This window comes from Corvus moneduloides, chromosome 10, assembly GCF_009650955.1.
Source record: "Corvus moneduloides isolate bCorMon1 chromosome 10, bCorMon1.pri, whole genome shotgun sequence".
In the NCBI taxonomy this organism is placed as follows: Eukaryota; Metazoa; Chordata; class Aves; order Passeriformes; family Corvidae; genus Corvus; species Corvus moneduloides.
Window position 1 is genome coordinate 24,558,700 of NC_045485.1, and position 20,623 is coordinate 24,579,322.

At 45.9% G+C, this 20,623-nt stretch overlaps 1 protein-coding gene across 3 annotated transcripts in view; it reads left to right on the forward strand.

Moving 5' to 3' along the window:
- The window catches only part of GOLIM4 (golgi integral membrane protein 4), a 30,204-nt gene extending 26,447 nt beyond the window's left edge, over positions 1–3,757 (forward strand). For all 3 annotated transcript variants that reach the window (XM_032119541.1, XM_032119544.1, XM_032119543.1), the window contains 3 exons: positions 5–73; positions 1,490–1,570; positions 1,895–3,757. In XM_032119541.1, the coding sequence (XP_031975432.1) occupies positions 5–73; positions 1,490–1,570; positions 1,895–2,056 (312 nt within the window). In that variant the 3' untranslated portion in view covers positions 2,057–3,757. The remainder of the gene's footprint in view (positions 1–4; positions 74–1,489; positions 1,571–1,894) is intronic.
- The last annotated feature ends 16,866 nt before the right edge of the window (positions 3,758–20,623 follow it).

The window sequence follows — 20,623 nt, forward strand, 5'->3', positions numbered from 1 at the left end:
GCAGATGGCAGGAAATCCTGACCAGCAGGAGGATAATGTGGATGAGCAATACCAGGAAGAGGGAGAAGAGGAGGTAAGAACACAGACCTAGGGCAGGTGTAGGCTCAGGTAGCAGAGCACAGCTCCATTAACACTCAACCTTGGTATCTTTTAGAACTGCAGGATGAACCCAAATCACTTTGTCTGACTTTAACAAACCTGGGAAGTCTTTGCCATTACTCTACTGTCCCCTTCTGGATACACTCTGGGTTACTCATGCTCCTGTGCTGCAATCCATTAGTCTTCCATGCCACACAGCATTAATTGTGCAATAATTGAAAAGATTAAGCCTTTCACAACACAAGGAAAATTTCCTGGAAACCTCAAGGTCACAGAAAACCTCATTAATCTCTAATCACACACTGCAGTTCTGAGCAAACTGCTTCCTTGGCCACTTACTTACTCTTTAGCTCTGACTTTGATTTATCTGTGCTCCTCCTGAGCAATCCGAGCTGCAATTCGTGGGGTTGCTCAGGAAGCTGACAGAACATTGAGCTGGAGGAGAGAGGGAGGGAAGGGACTTTCTCCTTCATGTCATGCTCATCGTGCAGGCACCAGCCTGATCCACCCCACAGCCCCTCAGTAGTACTTGATCAATCCCTGTTTCTGCTTCCCACAAAATCCCTTTCAATAAAAGTCCTGGAACTGGCTGCTGTTGCTCCCTCATGGGGAACACTTTGGATTAGCTGGGATGCACTTAGCATTCACCAGTGCAAAACAGTGCTGCTTCCATCCAACCAGGCCACTGGGAACTGGGCAGAGCTGGCCTTTGGCAGCTGCTCTTTGGCTTACAGGAAACAATTTATCCACATCTCATAAAGGATGTGCCCACTGTGCTTACTGGAAGTAGGAAAGAGGCAGCAGGGATTGAGTGAGCAATTAAGAGAGACGTGAGATGCTGTAATGGGGATCAGTTTCTTTAGTAGGTTGACACAAATATTACCCAGTGCTGTTCAGATCTTTCCCAAAGTGATCCTGGTGTGATGGATGCCTCTGGCCCAGCTCACAGGGCACTGTTCGAAGCAGATAAGCACAGCAGCACTTTACAAAAGGAAATCAAGTTTACTTCAAAACATTTCTCTTTCAAATTTGCACCTAACATGGGAATAGGGGCATGGAATTGAGGGATAGTGCTGACAGAACAGGAAGGAATGAGAGATCCAAAAGCTGAGCATCAGGGACACAGATTCAGCATGACCTGCTCTCTCCAAGGAAGCACTGAAGACATTGTGAGCATTGTATTTAAAAGTTAGATGCTCAGAAGTGACTTTCCTGATTGTTGGGTGGTTATGGTTCTTTTTATCCTCCTTTAACCTCTCCATGCTCTCTTCTCCCCTCTTTAGAATCTTCATTCTGTAAAAAACATCACTGTGAAAATGTGCCCTGTTATGCCACAGGCCACTCTTTAAAAGGCAATTAAACCACACAGAACATCTCTTGTGCCTTGTAGGTGCAGGAAGATCTGACTGAAGAGAAGAAGCGAGAGCTGGAGCACAATGCTGAAGAGCCCTATGGGGAAAACGAGGAAAATGTGAGTCCTGTGCAAGCCTAGGGCTCAGGACAGGATCAAACCCTGAGCACAACTGATCCTGGCACAGGGATGTGACATAGTAATGGTTCTAGATTGCTTTGGATCATAGACCTCAACACTTCATGCTGTCCCAGCTTCCTTTTGCTCACCCTTCCATCTCCATGTCAGTTCTTGCTCCCTGGAGGCCTTGGAAAATCTTTTTTTTCTGTTTCTGCCCATGAGCTCTCACAACTCCAGCTGAAAATCATTTCATTGCCCTAAAACAAGCTGTAAGGGAACTGGCACTGAATCTGTGTCTAAGTTTGTTTTGTTTTCCCCAATCAGGCAGATGAAAAGAATAACAGAGGGACAGACCAAGAGCAAGAAATGCAAGAGGACAACAACCAGAAAGAAATTCATGAAGAAAATTATGAGGAGGAAGAGGAGGAGGAGGAGGAGGAAGGCAGAGCTGTTGCAGCAAAAACTCGCAGACGAGGGGAGATGTAGTCCCCCCTTCATTTTTCCTTTGCCAGTACACAAATTCCTGTTGTAGTTTTTGTTTTTTTTTTTTTACAAACCAACTTTTTTTAGGGTATTTAATTTCCAAAAAAAGCAACCAAAACTTGTGTTTTCCACTTCTTACTTTTCTATTAGATGCTCTCCTGTGTTTATATGAATCCAGTATTTTGATACTCTAGATTAGGATTTCTTTTCTATCCAGGCTGTACATAAACAGACATCCTCTAGGTTGAATTTTTTGTAACTCTGGGCACGGCTTAGAGAGGCCATTTTGGATCCACTTTCACCTTGTCCAGGTCTGACAGAATGTTTGGTGTCCTGTCAGGTACACTCAACACTGAAGGAATATTCCTAGTGCCTAAATCCAGTTGACTTCAGTCACTCCAGTTCGTTGTCTTCCATGGATTTATTCTGACCAAGGGCTGGCTATTCCTTGTAACCTCAAAGACAAGCACGGGCCGAGCTCCTTGCAGGACCAGGCCTTTTCTAGGTGCAGAACAGTTATAAAATATGCAAATTTTACAAGCCTTCAGAATGCAGCCAAGTTACCAGCTGTTAATTTTGGCAGCTGTTTAGATACGGTTCAATTATGCATTTATTTTAACGAGCATTCCCAGGTACTTCAGTTACAGCAGTACCTGGCTGCTCATGCAAATGGGGCTGTGCTGAGAGGAGCTGGGAGCTAAAAACCAATTTAGACTTGGAGCTCCATTATGCCAAATCAAAACACTACAGCTGTCACAGGGATGGAGATTTACAGCAGCAGCAATTTCCTTGTCCTGGTTAATACCTAGAATATTTGACCAGAACCACAATGATGTTGCCTCAGTGCCATGTTTCCTGGAGGGTGTGGTAGCTGAGCTGACACAGCTGGTGCAGGATGTTCAACTGAGGCCTTTACCTTCTTTTCCTTATTTATTAAAAAATACCTGCTGGAAGGATTTCTGTGTGCCCCAGGGTGAGACTCAGACTCGAGCCAGAGCCCACAGAAGTTGTTTAGCCCAGCAAACATCTCCAGCACTGCATGCTGAAACCTGAGGGGGGGGTGGGGGGAATGACACAAAAATTGTGCCTTGGTGTGGGCTACTCTGAACATAATCCCAGTGCATGAATGATACAATATTTGTATTGGTACAGACACTAGTTATTTAATATATGGTAAAGGAGAATGGGAATCTGGATTTCCCAGGCTATGCCCCATTGCTGGAAATGAGGCACAGGGGAGCTCCCCATCAAAGGCTGTGTTAATATATAAAGGGAGAGGGAGTGGGGGTTTTTCCCTTTTTGTTTTTTTATAATGATGCATAGCAATGTTTTTAGTTCAATTTTTTATATGAATGTAATTTAATTCATTTTTCTACTAACTTGATTATATTATGTTTTATAGTTGGTTCCCATTCTTTGCAATTTTCCTAATTGTCCCAGATCCAGTGCTTATGTTTCATAGGAAGATTTTTGTCAGTGAGTATTTTGGGTTTTCTAGTTACCATAAATCAGATTTACCTTATGTATAAAAAAAAAAAAAGTTTACATGAGACTGTAAAATGTATAATATGTACATAATCTTCAGAATACAATTATTTTGGTAAATTGGCCTGTATTTTTAATGTCATGGTTGCAGTATTTAATTATTTGAGGCATAATAAAACTTGACTGCAGTCAATAAACCAGAATGTGGTTACTGATCTTCCACAAGCGTGAGGGTTTGTGTTGGTTTTCCTAATGATGTGTTTGGATTCCATTTGAATACAGGAAGCAGGGACAGGCAGGGGATGGGATGGAGCCGTGGCAGCATTTTCAGGGATGTGGAATATTTTTGTTAATGGATATTCCCACCTCTGTGCCTGACAAGGGTCACTTAGTGCTACACCCAGGGGACCATGGGGTTGAGTTGAGCTGGTCCTCATTGTCCTATGATCCCTGGAATTCAGGGAATGCCAAATGGTTGGCTTTAATGAATTAATGAATTTAATAAATTTCTGTGACCTAAAAACCAAGTGGGGATGGGCCACAGCTCCAGCCCTGGAGCACAGGATGATCAGCACAGGGAACTGCTGTTTCCCAGCTCACAGAGTGTGATCCCAGCGGTGCTCTGGTTTAGGACTAACGAGAGTGGAAGTCGGAATTCAAAGGGGGAGGAGTTCCATCACTTTGGGATTCAGCAGTGCCGTCAGCATCCTGTGGCCAGGGCTGGCAGGCACTCATCAAAATACTGGAGACAGCTCAGGCAGCAGGGGGAGAGCACTGGGAAAACTCTGCTTGTGGAGAGAAGGTTCATGCTACAGACAGCTCGGGAGAGGAGACTCGTGGTGCCTTGCCTCAGAACACACACATGGAAACACCCAGCAAGGCAGGAGCCCTCAGCCCCCACTGAAACACAAAAAACTCAGACCAGAACTAGTGTGTTTAGTCATTAATTAGTAATTGCAGCAATTAATTTAAAGGCTGCGATAGATTTTTGATCACATCTTTGAAAAGCCTCTCTGGTTCAGCCCCAGCTCAGGCACCACCAGAGAATCCTGCCTACCAGAAGCTGAAAGGTCACTCAAGAGGATGGTAAGAGGTGCTCTAGCCATGAACAGGTGAAGAAATAGTGCAAAAAATAAAATCCAGTGGGATTCATTCCATGGATCAGGGAATGCTGCAGAGCGCGCCTCAGTGGGGCTGCTCCGTGTGGTGTTGCCATTAAAGGCAAACAGGGAAGGACCACAGCCCATAAATCCGTTTGTCACCGAAGCACAAACTCGGGGCTGACACGTTGATGCACTTCTGCTCAGGTTTCCACGGGAAGGAGCCGCAGGGCACTCCCTGCTAAAAACGACCTTCCCTCAGCTTTGTGAGTCTGAGCACGTAAAGTCAGTGTTTACAGAGCTCATGGAGCTGCTCACTCTGCTGCATCGGGAATAAATGCACAGACACAGCATCTGCAGGCTGAGGGCAGTGAGAAACCAAAGCTGTGCAGCCAGAGCAGGAGAAAAAGTTGCCCCTTGGTACATCTGACACAGCAGCAGCCCACAGACAGAGTTCCCTTCTTGCTGCTTCAAATGCAGCATTATTCATCATCATCACAACTGAAGAGAATAAAAAAGCCAAATAATTTTGCTGTATCTGCTAATAAAGTTTGGGGTTTTTTTCCTTAGAAGTTCAGCATATGATAGGGATCTATCAGCTCTGTTATGGTCAGGGACTCAGCTGATGAGAGGAACAACAGCTTTACTTGTTCCTGTGTGCTGCAACACGCCACAGAAAATCCACAGGCATTCTGGCATCAATAACTTATCCTTCCTTGAAACACAATCATTGGACTTAAATGCATATTTTGTTCTCAAACCATTTTAAGGAAGTGCTAAACCCCACTGCAGTGAGAGGTGCAGAGACAAGCCAGCACAGGGATTTGGACAAGGGTTTTGAGAGAAAACCTCCAGATTGGACCCAAATTTAGCCCCAGAGTCCTGCTGAACTTTCTGATCACCATCACCAGTATAAAACTGGATCTTCTGCATGTTTTCAACCACACAGTAAATGGTTTTGTCAGGTCAAAAACCCATTTTTCCACAGAGTTTTGACCTGGGGTGATCTCTCACTGTTTTAGTCTCCATCCCTCATGTGTACAAGCCTTCCCTCGCCCCCCCCCCCTCTGCTGCCAGCTGTGTTTCCTCAGCTCCACATCTGCATTTCCACCGACCAAATTTCTGCTCCATCGAAGTTTCAGACTTGGCAAAACTATCAGGACAATTTTTCCATCATAAATGCTCCATCTGTCAGCCACATACGTGACCACAGCACCTTGAAATGCCTGGAACACCCTCCTGGTGCCTTCAGAGCTGCAGAAGCAGCCCCTCCAGGGAATGCCCATCCCAGAGCTGACAGCCTAGAAAAGCTGCCATAGGATCAGAGAGCTGCCTTTAGTGCAGTTCTGAGGGTAGCTATGAGCTGAAGTAGATAAAAAGGTGAGCTTTGATGAAAGGTTAAATCTCCCAGGGACTTTCATCCACAGTCTTGTACCAAAAGAACAAAAAATAGTCATAGATGGCATTTTGGAAGAGGAAGCGTCCTTAATTAATGAACAGATGCTGCTGCTGGGTGCTCAGCAGAACAAAGTCGTCAGCTCTGTGAAAATGGGATTATGGAATTAACTCCCAGACTGTGTGGGATCCATTATCCCACTGGTGTCAGAGAGAAGGGCAAGACCTGCAGGGTCTTCCTGACCTGTGGAAAAGCCAAGCTCGATCTTTCCCAGCAGAGGTTGCAGAGGACCCCTGGAAAGCTGCAGCTGTGGTGAGGGGCCCAGGTCAGCCCTGTGCAGGACACTCCTGGCTGCAGGAGCCCAGAGCTGTTTGTGTACAGCAGACATTCCAGTGGAATTCCTGCATTTCAGGGAGCAAATTTTCCAGTCATTTGTTGGGACAGGTGAAAAATGTGACAGCTCCCATGCATGAAGCTGAGATGGTTTCATATATATATACACATATATATATATATGACATAGGTACAAATTGGAAGAAGAGAAATTCTGGCTGGTTATTAAAAGAAATTCTTTACCATGAGGGTAGTTAGAAACTGGAACAGGTTTCCCAGGGGGGTTGTGGACTCCCCATTCCCCAGCAGTGTCCAAGGCCAGGTTGGATAAGACCTTGAGCAACCTGGGGTAGTGGGAGATGTCCCTGCCCAGGACAGGGGTGGGATGAGCTTTAAGGTCTCTTCCAACCCAAACCATCCTGGAATTCTCCATCCATGAATACACAGATATACAGGAATCTGTATTAGAGGAAGTAATTTGTGCAGAATTCTATTTACCTGAGCCTTGGGCAAAAGCCTCTTGTGGATGAGCTCACTTTGGAGTTTCCAGACTCTCCTGCAACCCAAGACAGACCTTTATGAATATCTGCATCCCACTGACCTCTTTCCCTGATGAGCACAAGCATTATGTGGCACAGAAAAGCCAACTGCACTCCTCGGGCCGCCAAATGCTCTAGAAAACAAAGGCAAATTGGAAACGGAAATGGTTCCCCTCCCTGTTTTATGCCATGCCAGATGGCCACGTTAATGGATTGCTTTGCTCGTAAAATTAAGGGATGTGGTGCAATAATGAAAAATGTTGAGATGCTTCCAACCTCAAAATCAATATTTTGATGAGTTTTAAAATAAATTTGTTGAAAATAATGCTGTGATTTGAAGAAAGTCTTTGTAGAAGTGTTATAATTCACAGTGACAGATCAGCAAAGCCCCAATCCACGTTGTTCCTGAAGAGGCATTGAGATTTATTCTAGAGAAAGTTTAAAATTAGAATATTGGAAAAATTTTCAGCAGTTTCAAAATTGAGAAGTTACTCAGAATGGAGTTTCTCACTGGTGTTTTTGTACAGGGGTTCAGGAACCCAACCAGGAGATCTCCAAAGCCTAAAAACCCGAGTTCCTGGGGGTTATTTGAGGGCTCTGTTGCAAAGCAAGGGGTCTCAGTGCAAGGATGAGGAAAGAACAGGCCATAACTTTTATCCTGCTTCAGTTTCCACATTTATTTGGACTGTTCTGTAATTAGCAGCTCACCAGGTTATTCTGCATGGTGGTTCCACACTGTCAGACATCCCCCTCAAGGCTTCTCCTTGCAGCAAACATGGTTAAATTTGCAGTTTACCTCTGTGCCTGCTGCATTCCCCACCCAAAGCTTCCTGTCAGATTGCCTCAAAGAAACCTCTGCTCTACTGCTGCCTAAATGCAACACAAAGGCCAGTTCCAGCCTTTCTTAGCCTGTTTTATTCCCCCTATTCAGCATTCCTGCCCTCAGCAGTTGTTCTGGCTTTCCAGTGCTCCGTGTGGATCCCTGTGGATGTGTGCACTGACACCTCAGGTCTTCCCCTTACCACTAAAAACTGCTTTACTGAGCCTCTTGGACTGAAGCCTTTGCAGGGAACATCTCCACTAAATTAACCTCAGCTCCAAACCTGAGCTGCCCCTGTTCTGAGGGACCATCAGCATTACAGGAATTACAACCAGTGTCGTGAGGAGAGAAGGAAGGAGGCATTTCCATCTTGCTGGGTAGCAAAAGTTTCACAGCTCCAGCTATTAAACCTTCCAGTGTGGAAAAAGAAGAGGAGATTATTTGACATTCCTCTGTATCTCAGGAAACTGCTAAAGATTCATGAATATTTCAAAGTGCCCTGGCTTTCCAGAAAGGTGCCTTAAATCTCTTTGGTGTGCAACAGCTGTGATGTTTTTCATTCCAGGTACAGCATCACAGCTTAAGCTCTAGCTTGGGTTGCTGGTAGTTTAAGCAGCTGAGGATAAAAAATTAAATAAAAATCAGTATTTTTTCCCTTAGAGGGTAATCCCACAACTGCTAATTCTGTTGGCCATTAACCTGGTCTGTGATTTGCTCATCCTGCATCACCTCTTCCTGTTCCCAGGCAGCTGGGCTTTGCTAAAGGTGCCTCCTCTGGAAAGCAGCATTCACATCAAGTAAAAGTACAGAGTCAGCTTCCAGTTTTGTTGCCTTGCCTCCATAAAGCTGCGTTTTTCCTTCTGACAGTGTTTTCTTGGGGTAATGGTGCTCAGAGCCAAAGGGGCTGCCACTGGGGCAGATTCCAGGGGACCTGCAGAAGTTCCCTGCCTGTTTGTGCTGACTGATCCCTCAGCCACCCATTGACCCCCTCTGCTGTGGGCAGTGGGGTTTGGAGCATCCTCCCTGCCTCCAAAGCCCACAGATTTCATCCCAGGCAAGGAAAACACAGAAAAACAAGAAATTGAGGCTTCGGGCCTCACAGGAAGGGCTTGGTTTGTTTGGTTCCTTCTGGATAGGGAGGGAAAGGCCACCCTCATTTTGTGTTATCAGTCTCACACTCAATAACTGAGCTGCCAGCGAGCAAGGCACATCCATCTTCTGCAGGGCAGGACATCCATCCCACTGTCAGGGTGGAAAATGGCAACCTTTGAGTGAATTTTCCCCATTCCTCACAAGATTTGGGCCTATTTGGGAATAGGCACGGCACCAATGCAAATGGATTGCTGGATCATCCCTTTGTATGCAGACCATTTAAATGTGCTCAAAAAGCAGCAGCTCGCTCCCTTCCTGGCTCTCCCCAACAGGCAGCAGACACTGACAGGCCAAGAAATGCAATACCTAATAAGAGGATTAAGTAGAGAGGAATTCTGTTTAATATTGCATTAGCAATGGCAGATCCCTCCCCTGCCCGTTCCAGCTCCCTCACAGGATACAATGTCCATGCTTGTAAGGGAAGCTTATTGACATCTGATCAGTCAATAAATCTGTTCTTGTTTTTTAATGACCCCGAGAGCTGTTTCCACACGCTCACATCATCTTACCAGCAATTTACCCTCATAAATTAATTATTTCCTTGAGGGCCTTTTAAACCCTACCACCTGTTTTAGCTCCTTTGCAACAATTCTCATCTAATTGTAAATCAAGGCTCGGTGCAGAGCAGGATTGAACATCACCAGCCCAAACAGAGCTGGGCAGAACCAGTAACAGAGAGGCAGAGACACAGGGCTCCTCCTGGGCACAAAAACTCCAACACAAACTGGAGCAAAAACATTCTCAAAGGACCCAGAAGTCAGGACAGCAGGCTGATCAGAGGGATGGAGCATCTCTGCTATGAGGAAAGGCTGGGAGAACTGGGGTTGTTCAGCCTGGAAAAGAGTTTGGGCTGACCTAATTGTGACCTGAAGGGAGCTACGAGAAGGATGGAGAGAGACTATTTAGGAGGGACTGGATTGACAGGACAAAGGGAATGACAGAGAGCAGGGTTAGATGGGATATTGGAAGGGAATCTCCCCTGTGAGGGTGGGCAGGCCCTGACACAGGGTCCCAGAGAAGCTGCAGCTGCCCCTGGACCCCTGGCAGTGCCCTAAGGCCAGGCTGGATGGGGCTTGGAGCAGCCTGGGACAGTGGGAGGTGTCCCTGCCCATGGCAGGGGAAAGGCTGGAACCAGATGATCTTTAAGATCCCTTCTAACCCAAACTATTCTGTGATTCTACAACTTAGAGTAAGTGGGTTTGAGTCCCTTGTTGCTAAATCCTGCACATGACATTTGCAATAATTTTCCCTTCTGGCTGTGTAAACAGGGAGGACAGATCTCTGTTATCATACAAGGACTTGATCAATAAGAATGTATTAAAGATTCATACATAGGTGTATTAAAGCATCCATGCCATGCTAATGTCTCCCATTTAAATACTATAAAAGCTCAGTGGGCTCTTGGCTGAGCCATTAAGTGAACGATAGGCAAATTGGAAATGTCCAAGAAAAAAGGAGCAGAATTACACTCTGCTATGAAACACCAGGCAGCTCCCATAAAAATCAATGGCACTGCATAGCAATAAATTGCTGGGGAGATGAGCTTTATTTCATGGCTCATAAGTGAACATAAATCTCTAACAACCTGTCAGCCCTGACAGCTGTGCCTCTGCAAGGAACTGGATTTTTGGGAGCTGCCTCCATCCCCTGGACCTGCTCCTGTGGGCAGCACTGCTTTCCCAGCACAGCCACTCCTCCAACAGGGAGAATCAGCCAGAAGGGATATGCCCACAAGGTGTTCAGGGCACTCTGAGGTGACAGAAAGCCTCTCGAGCCTCACAGGGCTCATCCCACTGAGATCCACAGTGCTGCTGGAGTGACCGACTGTGCAAACACTGCTCTAAAACGTTGGGTTTGTTGCTGTGTGTTCTGCTCTCTAAGCACCTTCTGCTTCAGACAGACAAGTTATTCCCTAATAACACTGTGGCTGCACCTTAAAGAAGGAGGGACAGAGAGAGGAAGCAGCCTGCCTGAACACTGACACAAAAACCTGTGACAAGGCTACAGAAGGAAACAGGAGAAGGGTTTCCACATGCCTTGAAATTTTGTCCTGATCCAGGCCTGACCAGAGCAGGAAGCTGCAGTGTTTGCTAGCTGGGTTTCTGGCAGGGAAATTGCTCACACATGGCAGTGATCAAATCAGATTGGCAGCAACTGTGGTGCTACAAAACTCATCAGGGGAGGAATGGACACAGATTTCAGAGATGGACTTTGGTGATTGTGCTGTGCCTGAGTGTGAGGGCACTGCAGGTTAAAAAGCAGGATGTCCTGCAAACAGGAGCAGCTTTGCTCCTCCCTGAGCTCACTGGCAGAACCTTTCCCCAGCCTTGTATGTCAGAAACACAGCAAGTGCCAATGAGTGATCTCCTTTTGGATTTCCATACACAGAACTTGCTTTGATGCTGGCTGGGCACTTGGGGAGCACAGCACCAGCTCCAGAGTCAACAACAGGAGCCAGCAGGGGATCTGCACAAATCAGCACTCTGTGGCCTTACCCAGAGATGAAGGTCTATGGGAACAACAGCTAAAAATCAAATAAGTGACAAAAATCCCTGAGGTTATGAAAAAAAAGTAAACTCAGATGTAACCACTGCCCCTTTCTTCATCACACACCTTTTTATCTGACAGTGAAAAGCAGGAACTGCCAAAACACAGCCTAAAAAAACTTTATTTTCCCTCAAGCCAGGCTCTTCCCCTTATCCTCTCCCCAGACTCTGCACTTGCCTTCAGATCCCCCTTCGGGCTGCCAATTTCCTCACACAACACACGCCAGGCAGGCACTTCCAGCTCTCTCAGCCTCATCTTTCAACTATTTTCCTTTTCCATAGTGTTTTTGTTCCCCTGATGATTTTTTATTATTCTCCAAAAGGTGCTGGAATCTGTTTTCCCAACTACTCCAGCACAATAAATTATCAGGAATTAAATTAGCTATCAAAGGGCTAATAGACTTGTTCCTCCAGGGGCTAAATTAGTTATATCAAACTTTATCTGATAGGAGGAAGGTTTAAAAGTGTATTCTTCCAACAGGTTTTAGTCCTCATTATACACTCTGAAGCCTAACAACAGCAGCCACTCAAGGGACCACAAGAATCAGCTGCTCAGCACAGATGGCCTTGAACTAAAGGTCAAAGAAAAGAGCATGAAAACTGTGGAAATACTTTAAAACCATTCCTGCAGACAGTGGTTGCTGGCTGGAGTTACCTTTGTGGAGAGGTTTCACTGCCTTTGAAATGCTTCCTCAGTATTACTCGTGCAATTTCATTGTACAAGAATTTTGTTGCTGCTGTTGTTTGGCTTTGCTTTGTGTTTCAAGCAGGATTTCTGGTATCTCTCTAGCAAAATATATTTGCTTCATTGTGAAAGGATTAGGAGCTGAGACACTGTGTAATGTTAAAGCAGCATAGACTCTCCATCATACAAGAAAAACTTAACAACAAAACCCTCAAAAACCAACCTGAACTGTCCCAGGAAGTGATGTCCATCCTTTCTGTCCATAGGTCAGCACTGAATTACCCCAACCTGAGCACCACAATAAATGCCAGCAACAAGATTCACCTGGGAGAGGAGCTCAGCCCCAGCTGCCTTTGGCAGCAAGAGGTGATGCCTGATTACAGGACAGGCAGCACCTGGGGCCTCTCGGTAACAGCCCCCCAAACCAGGGAGTGAAAATATTGATAGGGCTTCATCTGAAGGTGAAATTAAAGGTGGAAAATGTGAATTTCATAATTCTTAGGAAGAAATGGTTAGACAGTGCTCAGCAGAAACAGCCTGTGAGAGACACGTGGGGTGCTCTTGATGCCATGAAGATTTTTTGCCTTTTCTTTTGTACCCTTGTTATAACTTTTTTGCAACTTCTGTATTCTCAGTGCTTTTTGCCTGCATTCTTGGACTTGTTTGTTCAGCTGAGAGACTCAACATTTTAGAAGCTTCGTAGCTGGGGATCAGTGTGCCCCAGAGCCCAAGGTCCTCTCCAGAACACATTCTGCAAACCAAGAGAGAACCATCCAGGGGAAGGTTCCTTGGGGAGGGGGGGCTCACTTGAGCCTCTCATTGGGGAATCTTTGATAGATCTGCTAATTAGTGACACCTATAATGTTACACCAGATCTTCTGGGGTATGCATTGCTGTGTGCATTTCGGTGCATTCCACCTGGATGTGTGCACCTAAAGATCCTTAAAATAAATACCAAAGTAAAATCCCTTTTTCCCTTCTAACTGTGTCTGACTCTCGATTTTAAGACCAGGAAGAGGCATCATTCTGAGTGTACCCAGCCCCACAGAGGGTTTTGGGAGCTGAATCTCTCTCCTCAGAAACAGCACACTGTAACTCTAAAAGAGATCTTTAACATCAACATCTAGGCAATTCTAAGGGGCTCCATAATAAGGGGATGTTACCCTTTTAGAAATCCTATGAAATGGAATTCTTTGAGGCCTGCAGGAAGCGCTGGAGAATAATTTGCACAACCCAAAAAATTAGCACAAAGAGGAAAAAAGGCACTTTAAAGCCAAGACCTAGTGCCAGCTCCCTCAGGTGGGCTCTTTCAGGCATGCTGGGTACAACTTTCAGCAAAAACTCAACAACCAAGAGACCCAGAATGGCTTAAGGAAGAAAGAGTGGCAAATTGCAGCTGGTTATTATTGTCAAAAAGTTCAGTGTTTTTTCTGTGAAATCTGTGTTTCTTTTGGCTGTGGTTCATTCCACTGAATAAAACCCGTTTTTTCTCTAAGTCATTTGAACTTTTGGCAGCTGCACTTCAGTTCATTGGCCAGGATTTTGTGGCTGCTCTGCTCTCCCCAGTTCTCATTGTTGGATAGTTCATGTCATATTATCTCACCCGAGACAAAATGAATGGCTGTGACAGTTCCCAGTGCTCAGACAGACATCTATCAAATAGATAAGCCCCTAATTCTGTGAATATCTTCTCTCCCAGTCAATGGGTTTTGTTCTAACAGGATTATACAGCGAAATGAAGGAAAGGAGACTCCAGGAAGCAGCTAAAATTAGTACTGAGGGAGTTGCAAAGCCCCGTGGTTCAGAGTGAGCCTTGTCCCAGCCGGTGACAGCAGCCTTGCCCTTCACCTCTAGGAAAGGACAAGTGCTGAGGATATCTGGGAAGTGATTCCTCCTGTCTGGAATTGCACCTTGGCTCTCCTGCAAGCAGCACAGAGGCCATGCAGCCCCACTGAAATTAAAGGACTCCAAGTAAATGAGGACAACAATTTGTTTTAAAGAAAGAGATGAATTACAACTTAATTAAAACAACATAAGGAGGCTGGAGGAGGAATTCAGATGAGTCCTAAGGGAGCTCCACAGGCCTTGCAGAAAGAAGCCATTCAGACACCATACATCAAGAGCACAGGAATTCCATTAGTTATTCCCGGGAGGCACGACTCTCCTCAGGTACAGGCTTCACAAAGACACCTTCTCCCCACAGCACACAGAATTCACTCACTCCACAGTCAGTTTGTATTAGAAACAAAAAGGGATGGAGATTGGATGGGAACTCAGCAGAAACAGCTCCTGGGAGATTTCAAGTGGCAGCAGACAGAACAAGATGTGCCACTTACACAAAGGCACCCCTGACCCTCAGCCCAGCACCAGGGGGAAAACCCAGCACAGTGTCCATGCTGGAAGCAGACAGAGCTCCTGGAAAAGTGGATAAAAGCAAGGAGAGTGTGAACCTTCAGCAGTATAGAGAGTCTTTGAAGAACTTGGTTAGCAGCTGCTTTTCAACAGCAAAGTCACATTCAGTAATTAATAACCTGAAGATTACAGCCTACAAAAAGTGAGTAATGATCTGCTTACCTTGTTCTGCATCTCTCCTACGAGGAAAGGCTGAGAGAATTGTGTTTGTGCAGGCTGGAAAAGAAAAGGCTTTGGGGTGACCTAACTGGGGCCTTCCAGTACCCGAAGGGAGCTGCAAGGAAGATGGAGAGGGACTTTGGGCAAAGCCCTGGGGTGACAGGACAAGGAAGGCTGGATTCCAACTAAAAGAGAGCAGGTTTGGGTTAGGTGTTAGGAGGAAGTGAAGGTGGTGAGGCTGCCAGAGAAGTTGTGGACTCCTCATCCCTGAAAATGTTCCAGGCCAGGTTGGATGCAGTGAGCTGGGACAGTGGAAGGTGTCCCTGCCCATGGCTGTGGGGTGGAACTGGATGAGCTTTAAGGTCTGTCCCAACCCAGGCCATTCTATGATTCCATGATTCCCTGTCCCCAGATAGTGCTGTGCAGGACTTTGCAGTGCCACACAATTGTGCTGGAACCTGGACAAACCTGGATACGTTTCTTCAGGTAAACTGCTCCCTCCAGGCCCTGCCCGAGCTCATGAGCGCTGCATCCAGCACCAAAACTGCTTCAGACATCCAGGCATGGCACTGAATCGGAATGTGAAGATCCAGAACTTACAGGCAGATTTAAGGCAGGTTTAATTATGGCTTCTTCAGTAACTGTCAGACATCTGTGATGTAAATAAACCTAGCTAGAATAAATGGGATTATATCTGCAGGGAATGTAATCCTGGATTTATTCTGGCACGTTCAAGCTGACAAGTATTAAGCACCAAATATAATAATTAGGCACTGTGATACTGTGAGGATTTTGGTTCAGGGTGCTTGAGTGTGACACTGTCACAGTAAAAACTTGGGACATTTTAGTCTCATCTTTGTGGTATGGGACATGACAAGCACTTTGAGCACTCCCCTCTGTAGAATTAACATTATATTCCCTTTTCTCCTCAGGCATTCATCTACCCTTTGGAGCTTCAGCTCTGATTCTATTGTTGTATTTGCTGCAATGCTTAAAGGAAGATAATAAAATAAAACAAAATAGCAGAGGAGAGCAAACTGTAGATACTTTGAGTGGGAGCCAGTAGTAAAACGTTGAACTGAGTGTACCAGAAATGCAGCAGGGTTGAGCAACCTGTTCTTTGTCTTTTAGATTCCAAATGTCCTCCAGGCTGAACACATTGCTGTAGAATGTGCCCTGCTTTAGGCATCTGTCCTCACACAGAATTCTGCTTTTGAAAGATAATCAGGGATAGCTTGGACAGACAGGATGATGTTTGACTGATTTGTTTAATCCCACAGAACTTCCTGCTCCACCAGCAATTTCCTTTTGTCTACACAACACCAGACATCCCAAACGCTGTGGTGGCCCTGGAGGTGGCACTGGAAGGAGCAGGGCAGGACCAGGGAATGGACAAGGAGAGAACAGCTCGGTCTGGAGGCAATGATGGACTTGCAGCACCCAGAGACAGCCTGGGATGGAGTTTGAGGCTCTTGGGAAGCATCAGCCCAGCGTGGGGAAGGGCTCTGCAGCCACAGGAGGGTGACAGAGCTGACACAGGAAAAGCAGTGAGACAAAAACTGGGAGAGCACAGCTCAAAGGTGTGTGATGCTGAGAAAAGGTGAGAGCCGAGAACTGACTGAGGAAGGGCTGGGAGCCCTGAGAACAGATCCAGACACCTGTTTGAGTTTCCCTGAGCTCAGAAAAAATGGAAAGTTGTACGTTTTATACGGAAAATTAAAAGTGCATCACAGAAACTCTGACTTCATTGTCCACACCTTTTAATAGGAGCATCCTTAAACTGGTTCAGTGCTTGGGGTGTAAAGAGTGATTATAGCAATCTACCAGATAAAAAATAGACTTTGTGTAGAGTAGGAATGGGAAATATGTTATCACATAAGAAAAATAAAATAATCAGTCTGAAAAAGAACCAGAAAAAACCCACCTCAAACCTGGCTAGGATTTCAGTCCCCAAGGCTGACTGGACCATTTCCTGTAGCTTGACTAATCATGAACCTTCTGGTCATTCCCAATTTATTACTGTCCAAGCTCCTCTCAACCCTGTTTAGGTTAGTACATTTATTTTTAAGGCTGTTTTTATCCAAAGCATTTGTTGTTGATGGCCTTCTTTCCTTACCTTCAGGGCTTCAATTGCATAATATAGTGTGTACCTGGTAATTCCAAAACAAATTTGCCTGGAATGATAGATTACAAATGGAAAATGAGTGATCTGGGATATCCTAATAGCTTATTTCCACCATGTTTCCTGCCATGTTCCCCTGCATGTCCCATACATGCATCCAAATAGATCAAAGTGTCAGTCAGCATTTTCAATAAGTTAATTTTTCCTTTTGGTGTTGATAGCAAGGAAATACTCAAAAATGCTGAAAATGCTTTATTGAACAGCAAAAATTAAGTGGTGATGATTGCAAGCTGCCTTACACAGACCAGGAGGTATTTGGTTTTAAACAGCCAGGAAGGAAATGGTAAAAAAAAAATTAATATAGTCTGATATATTCAGACTGTAGGTTCTCTGGGGAAAGGGGAGAGAGTTTTGCTTCTCCAAGGTTAACAGCCCCTCGCAGTGCCCTTTTTGGTGACCTGATCCCTGGTTTGTGAGTGCTTTCCCTCCCTCCATCCCTGCAGCAGAATGAAGATGTGCTCCTGGAGGCTGTGCTGGTGAGCCCAGCACGGGAAGGAATTGGGTCCTCACTTGTGTGGGGTCAGGGAAAAAGCCAACACCAAATCACCACAGTCCTGGCATTGCCAACACTCAGCTGCCGTGGACAGGAGCCAGGGCAGGCAAAGGAAAGGAGGAATGCCCCTCCTGGCCATGGGAATGTGCCAGGTGGCCCCTGGAGGGACAGCGGGGCTGTGGCTGCCAGGGCACGGCCACGGGGCAGCTCCCGCCAGGACTGACCACACCCACGGCACATTCCAAAGGGTGTGCCAGGCAAATTCCTTATGGATACAACAACCGGAGAGCTCACAAGGACCTCGAGAAGTCCCTTGTGATGTCCTTAAAACCACTCAGTGCTCCAGCACTGCCAGGCTGAACTCAAGGGATTCACTGGCAAGTTGTTTAGTCCATATCAGTGTGGAAATTTGGGGGTGAATATTTGCATGAACACTTTTGATGATGAATTACAGGCTGAGCTGATCAGCTCTGCTTTGCCTCTGGTGCACTCTCCCAGGCTCTGAAGCCCAGTGGAAGGCACTAAAAGAAGACACTTCTGCAAGGGAATGCCCTGCTTCCCTCTTCACTGTACTCACATCCACTCGGGGCTGCAGTGAACAGTCCCAGGGAAGGATATTGGCTCAAAGGCTTTATTTCCTGAGTGATTTAAAGACTTTGGATCAGTAGGAACACAGGGTGTTTGTCCTTCATGTTCTACAAGTTGAAGTGTATATGAGCAGATGATCTTTGAAATGCTCATCAGTTCCTGATGGTTTCTTCTCTGGTACAACTTTGCTTCCATGACCCATGAACTGTAATAATTACAGAGCTTTTAAACCCTGCTCTGGAATTCCTGGGATCATAATAAATGATTTAATGAAAAATCTTGTTTTCTTTCTGTTCATTTAATTAATCTGGGTTTTGATTTGATATGGCTCAAATTTTTGTATTCAAACTTTTCTATTCTGTATTGAGAGATTTAGACATAATGAGAAGTGAAGAGGCAGCTAAATGAGACAGTGTTGGGCTCATGAAATGTCAGGTTCAAAGGAATCTTTGTAAGTAATTGGAAATTGATTTCATGGTACTTTGGTACCGAGCTCACCGGTGGCAGCTGTTATTTCAGAATGGATGGAAGAAATTCTTCCCTGGGAGGGTGGGCAGGCCGTGGCACAGGGTGCCCAGAGCAGCTGTGGCTGCCCCTGGATCCCTGGCAGTGCCCAAGGCCAGGTTGGATGGAGCTTGGAGTAACCCATGGCAGGAGGCTGAATAAGATGGGCTTTTCTGTCCCTTCCAACCCAAACCATTCTGTGGTTCTGTGATTTCCTTTAGACCTCTTTTCAGCAAAATCACTCAAACATCACCAGTACATTCTTGCTTCTGGATGCACTTTAAATAAAATCATCAAGGCTCCCCTGTATTACCTCATATTTCCCTGGGATCCCAGAGCCAGAGCATTAAAATAATGAAATGAAAAATTATGAGAGCAGAACCGACTTCCTGTTGGGAAAGAATAAATCAGCATCTGTGCCTTTCTGTCGTGACTGAGCCAGCACTGAGGTCTAAACAGCAGAGCCCCTGGGCGTGTTCCCAGGAGAGACTCGAGCAGCTCCTAATTGCACGTGCAAGAAGTGGGTGGTAACTTTACCAGGAGCTGGTAACTGGAACATCTACCCAGGGGACTGGAGCAATTTCCCATCTCAGCCTCACTTTCTGATGCTGAATTCTGGGAAGAGAGCCTAGTCCTCGAGTGCTTTGTGTAGTGATCTGAGCACTGCTGATTTGAGCACTCCTTAGGGTCTGGTACTTTGGGAAAAGCCTGTTTCCCATTTCCAGTCACACAGCCCCACAGCAGTGTCCAGCTGCTCTCTGCTCTTGGGCTTGGCCAGGTAAGGGTCAGTAAGGTGGTCAGTGAGGGTAAGGTGGTCAGTGAGGTGTACACTAAGGTGGTCAGTGAGGGTAAGGTGGTCAGTGAGGTGTACACTAAGGTGGTCAGTGAGGGTAGGCTGGTCAGTGAGGTGTACACTAAGGTGGTCAGTGAGGGTAAGGTGGTCAGTGAGGGTAGGCTGGTCAGTGAGGGTGGTCCTTCAGGCTCTGTTTCCCCTCTGCTCTAGCTCCCTGCCTTATTTCCAAGAACACGGTGTTTGCTCACACACATCCTCAGCTGAGAGGAATGTATTTAATGCTCTGTGTTGACCCCTCCATCCCCAGACACAACAATGGTTTTTGATAATGATTACTGTGTTAAACTATCTCCAGATTAATTTCTAGGCCTGAAATAGGCCACTAGCCTCACTCCATGGAAAGCTGTCATGTTTTCTGTTCTTATCCCTTCCACAGCAAAGATTCCTGTTCTCTGGACCAGTTTGTCACATATAGCACATGATGTTCTGTCTCCCTGTTTCAGAGCCCTGGTTGCCTTGTTGTTTCTGTGTAAACCACATCATGTCTCTCTGAACCTGTACAAGCTCGTTGCTGTGTGTTGTTGAATTTCCCTCCTGATTCTGGGGTGTGTTTATGAAGGGGTTTGGCACAGTGTGCTCTGTTCCCAGTGCTGGGGTGGATTCCACTGGCCAGGTCTGCTTATCAAGCCCTGTGAGCATGTAAATACTGCTCTGCTTCTCTGAATTTCAAGAATATTTCCTGAGAGTGACCATCAAGCTGACATCTCTTTGCAGTGCTCCATTGCCTTTTCCTGTCACAGCTGCAGAAAATCCTCTGAGCTAGACCCTGCAATACCTTCAGAATCTTATGATTTAGTTCATGCAATATTTTGATCACCAGTTTTGACTGCTAAGCTGTGGGAGAGGTAAGGAGAGCCCTAAGGGAGAGCCTGGAAACTTTCCAAGCTGGTGATTTCTCTTGCCTGGATGCAGTACAGATGTTAGAGCTGCTGTGTGACCTTTCTGCTGCTAAGTCATGGCACTGCAGAGCCCTGCAGGGCTGAGCTCTCATTCCTCCTCCCTGCAACTGAACCAACCTGCCCCTGCAGCCAACACACAGCAGAGAATTTATTGATGTCTCTGGAATCAGGCAATTCTCTTAATTGTCTTCGTTCCCAGGACTCTGTCATTCTTCCCCTGCACCATTGGTGGCACAGCTATTTGTGTGCTGGTTGGGAAAAAAACCCCTAAAATTGAACAGCAAATCAGTCAAAGCCAAGGACAGATACCTCTCAAAGATAATTGCATCCAGATCTCCTGGGAGCCCTTACAAATCCCTTTTCGGCTTCCACAGGTCTTTCCCTCCTGTGGCTTTGCTTTGAGGATCCTCTATTAAGCAACAGG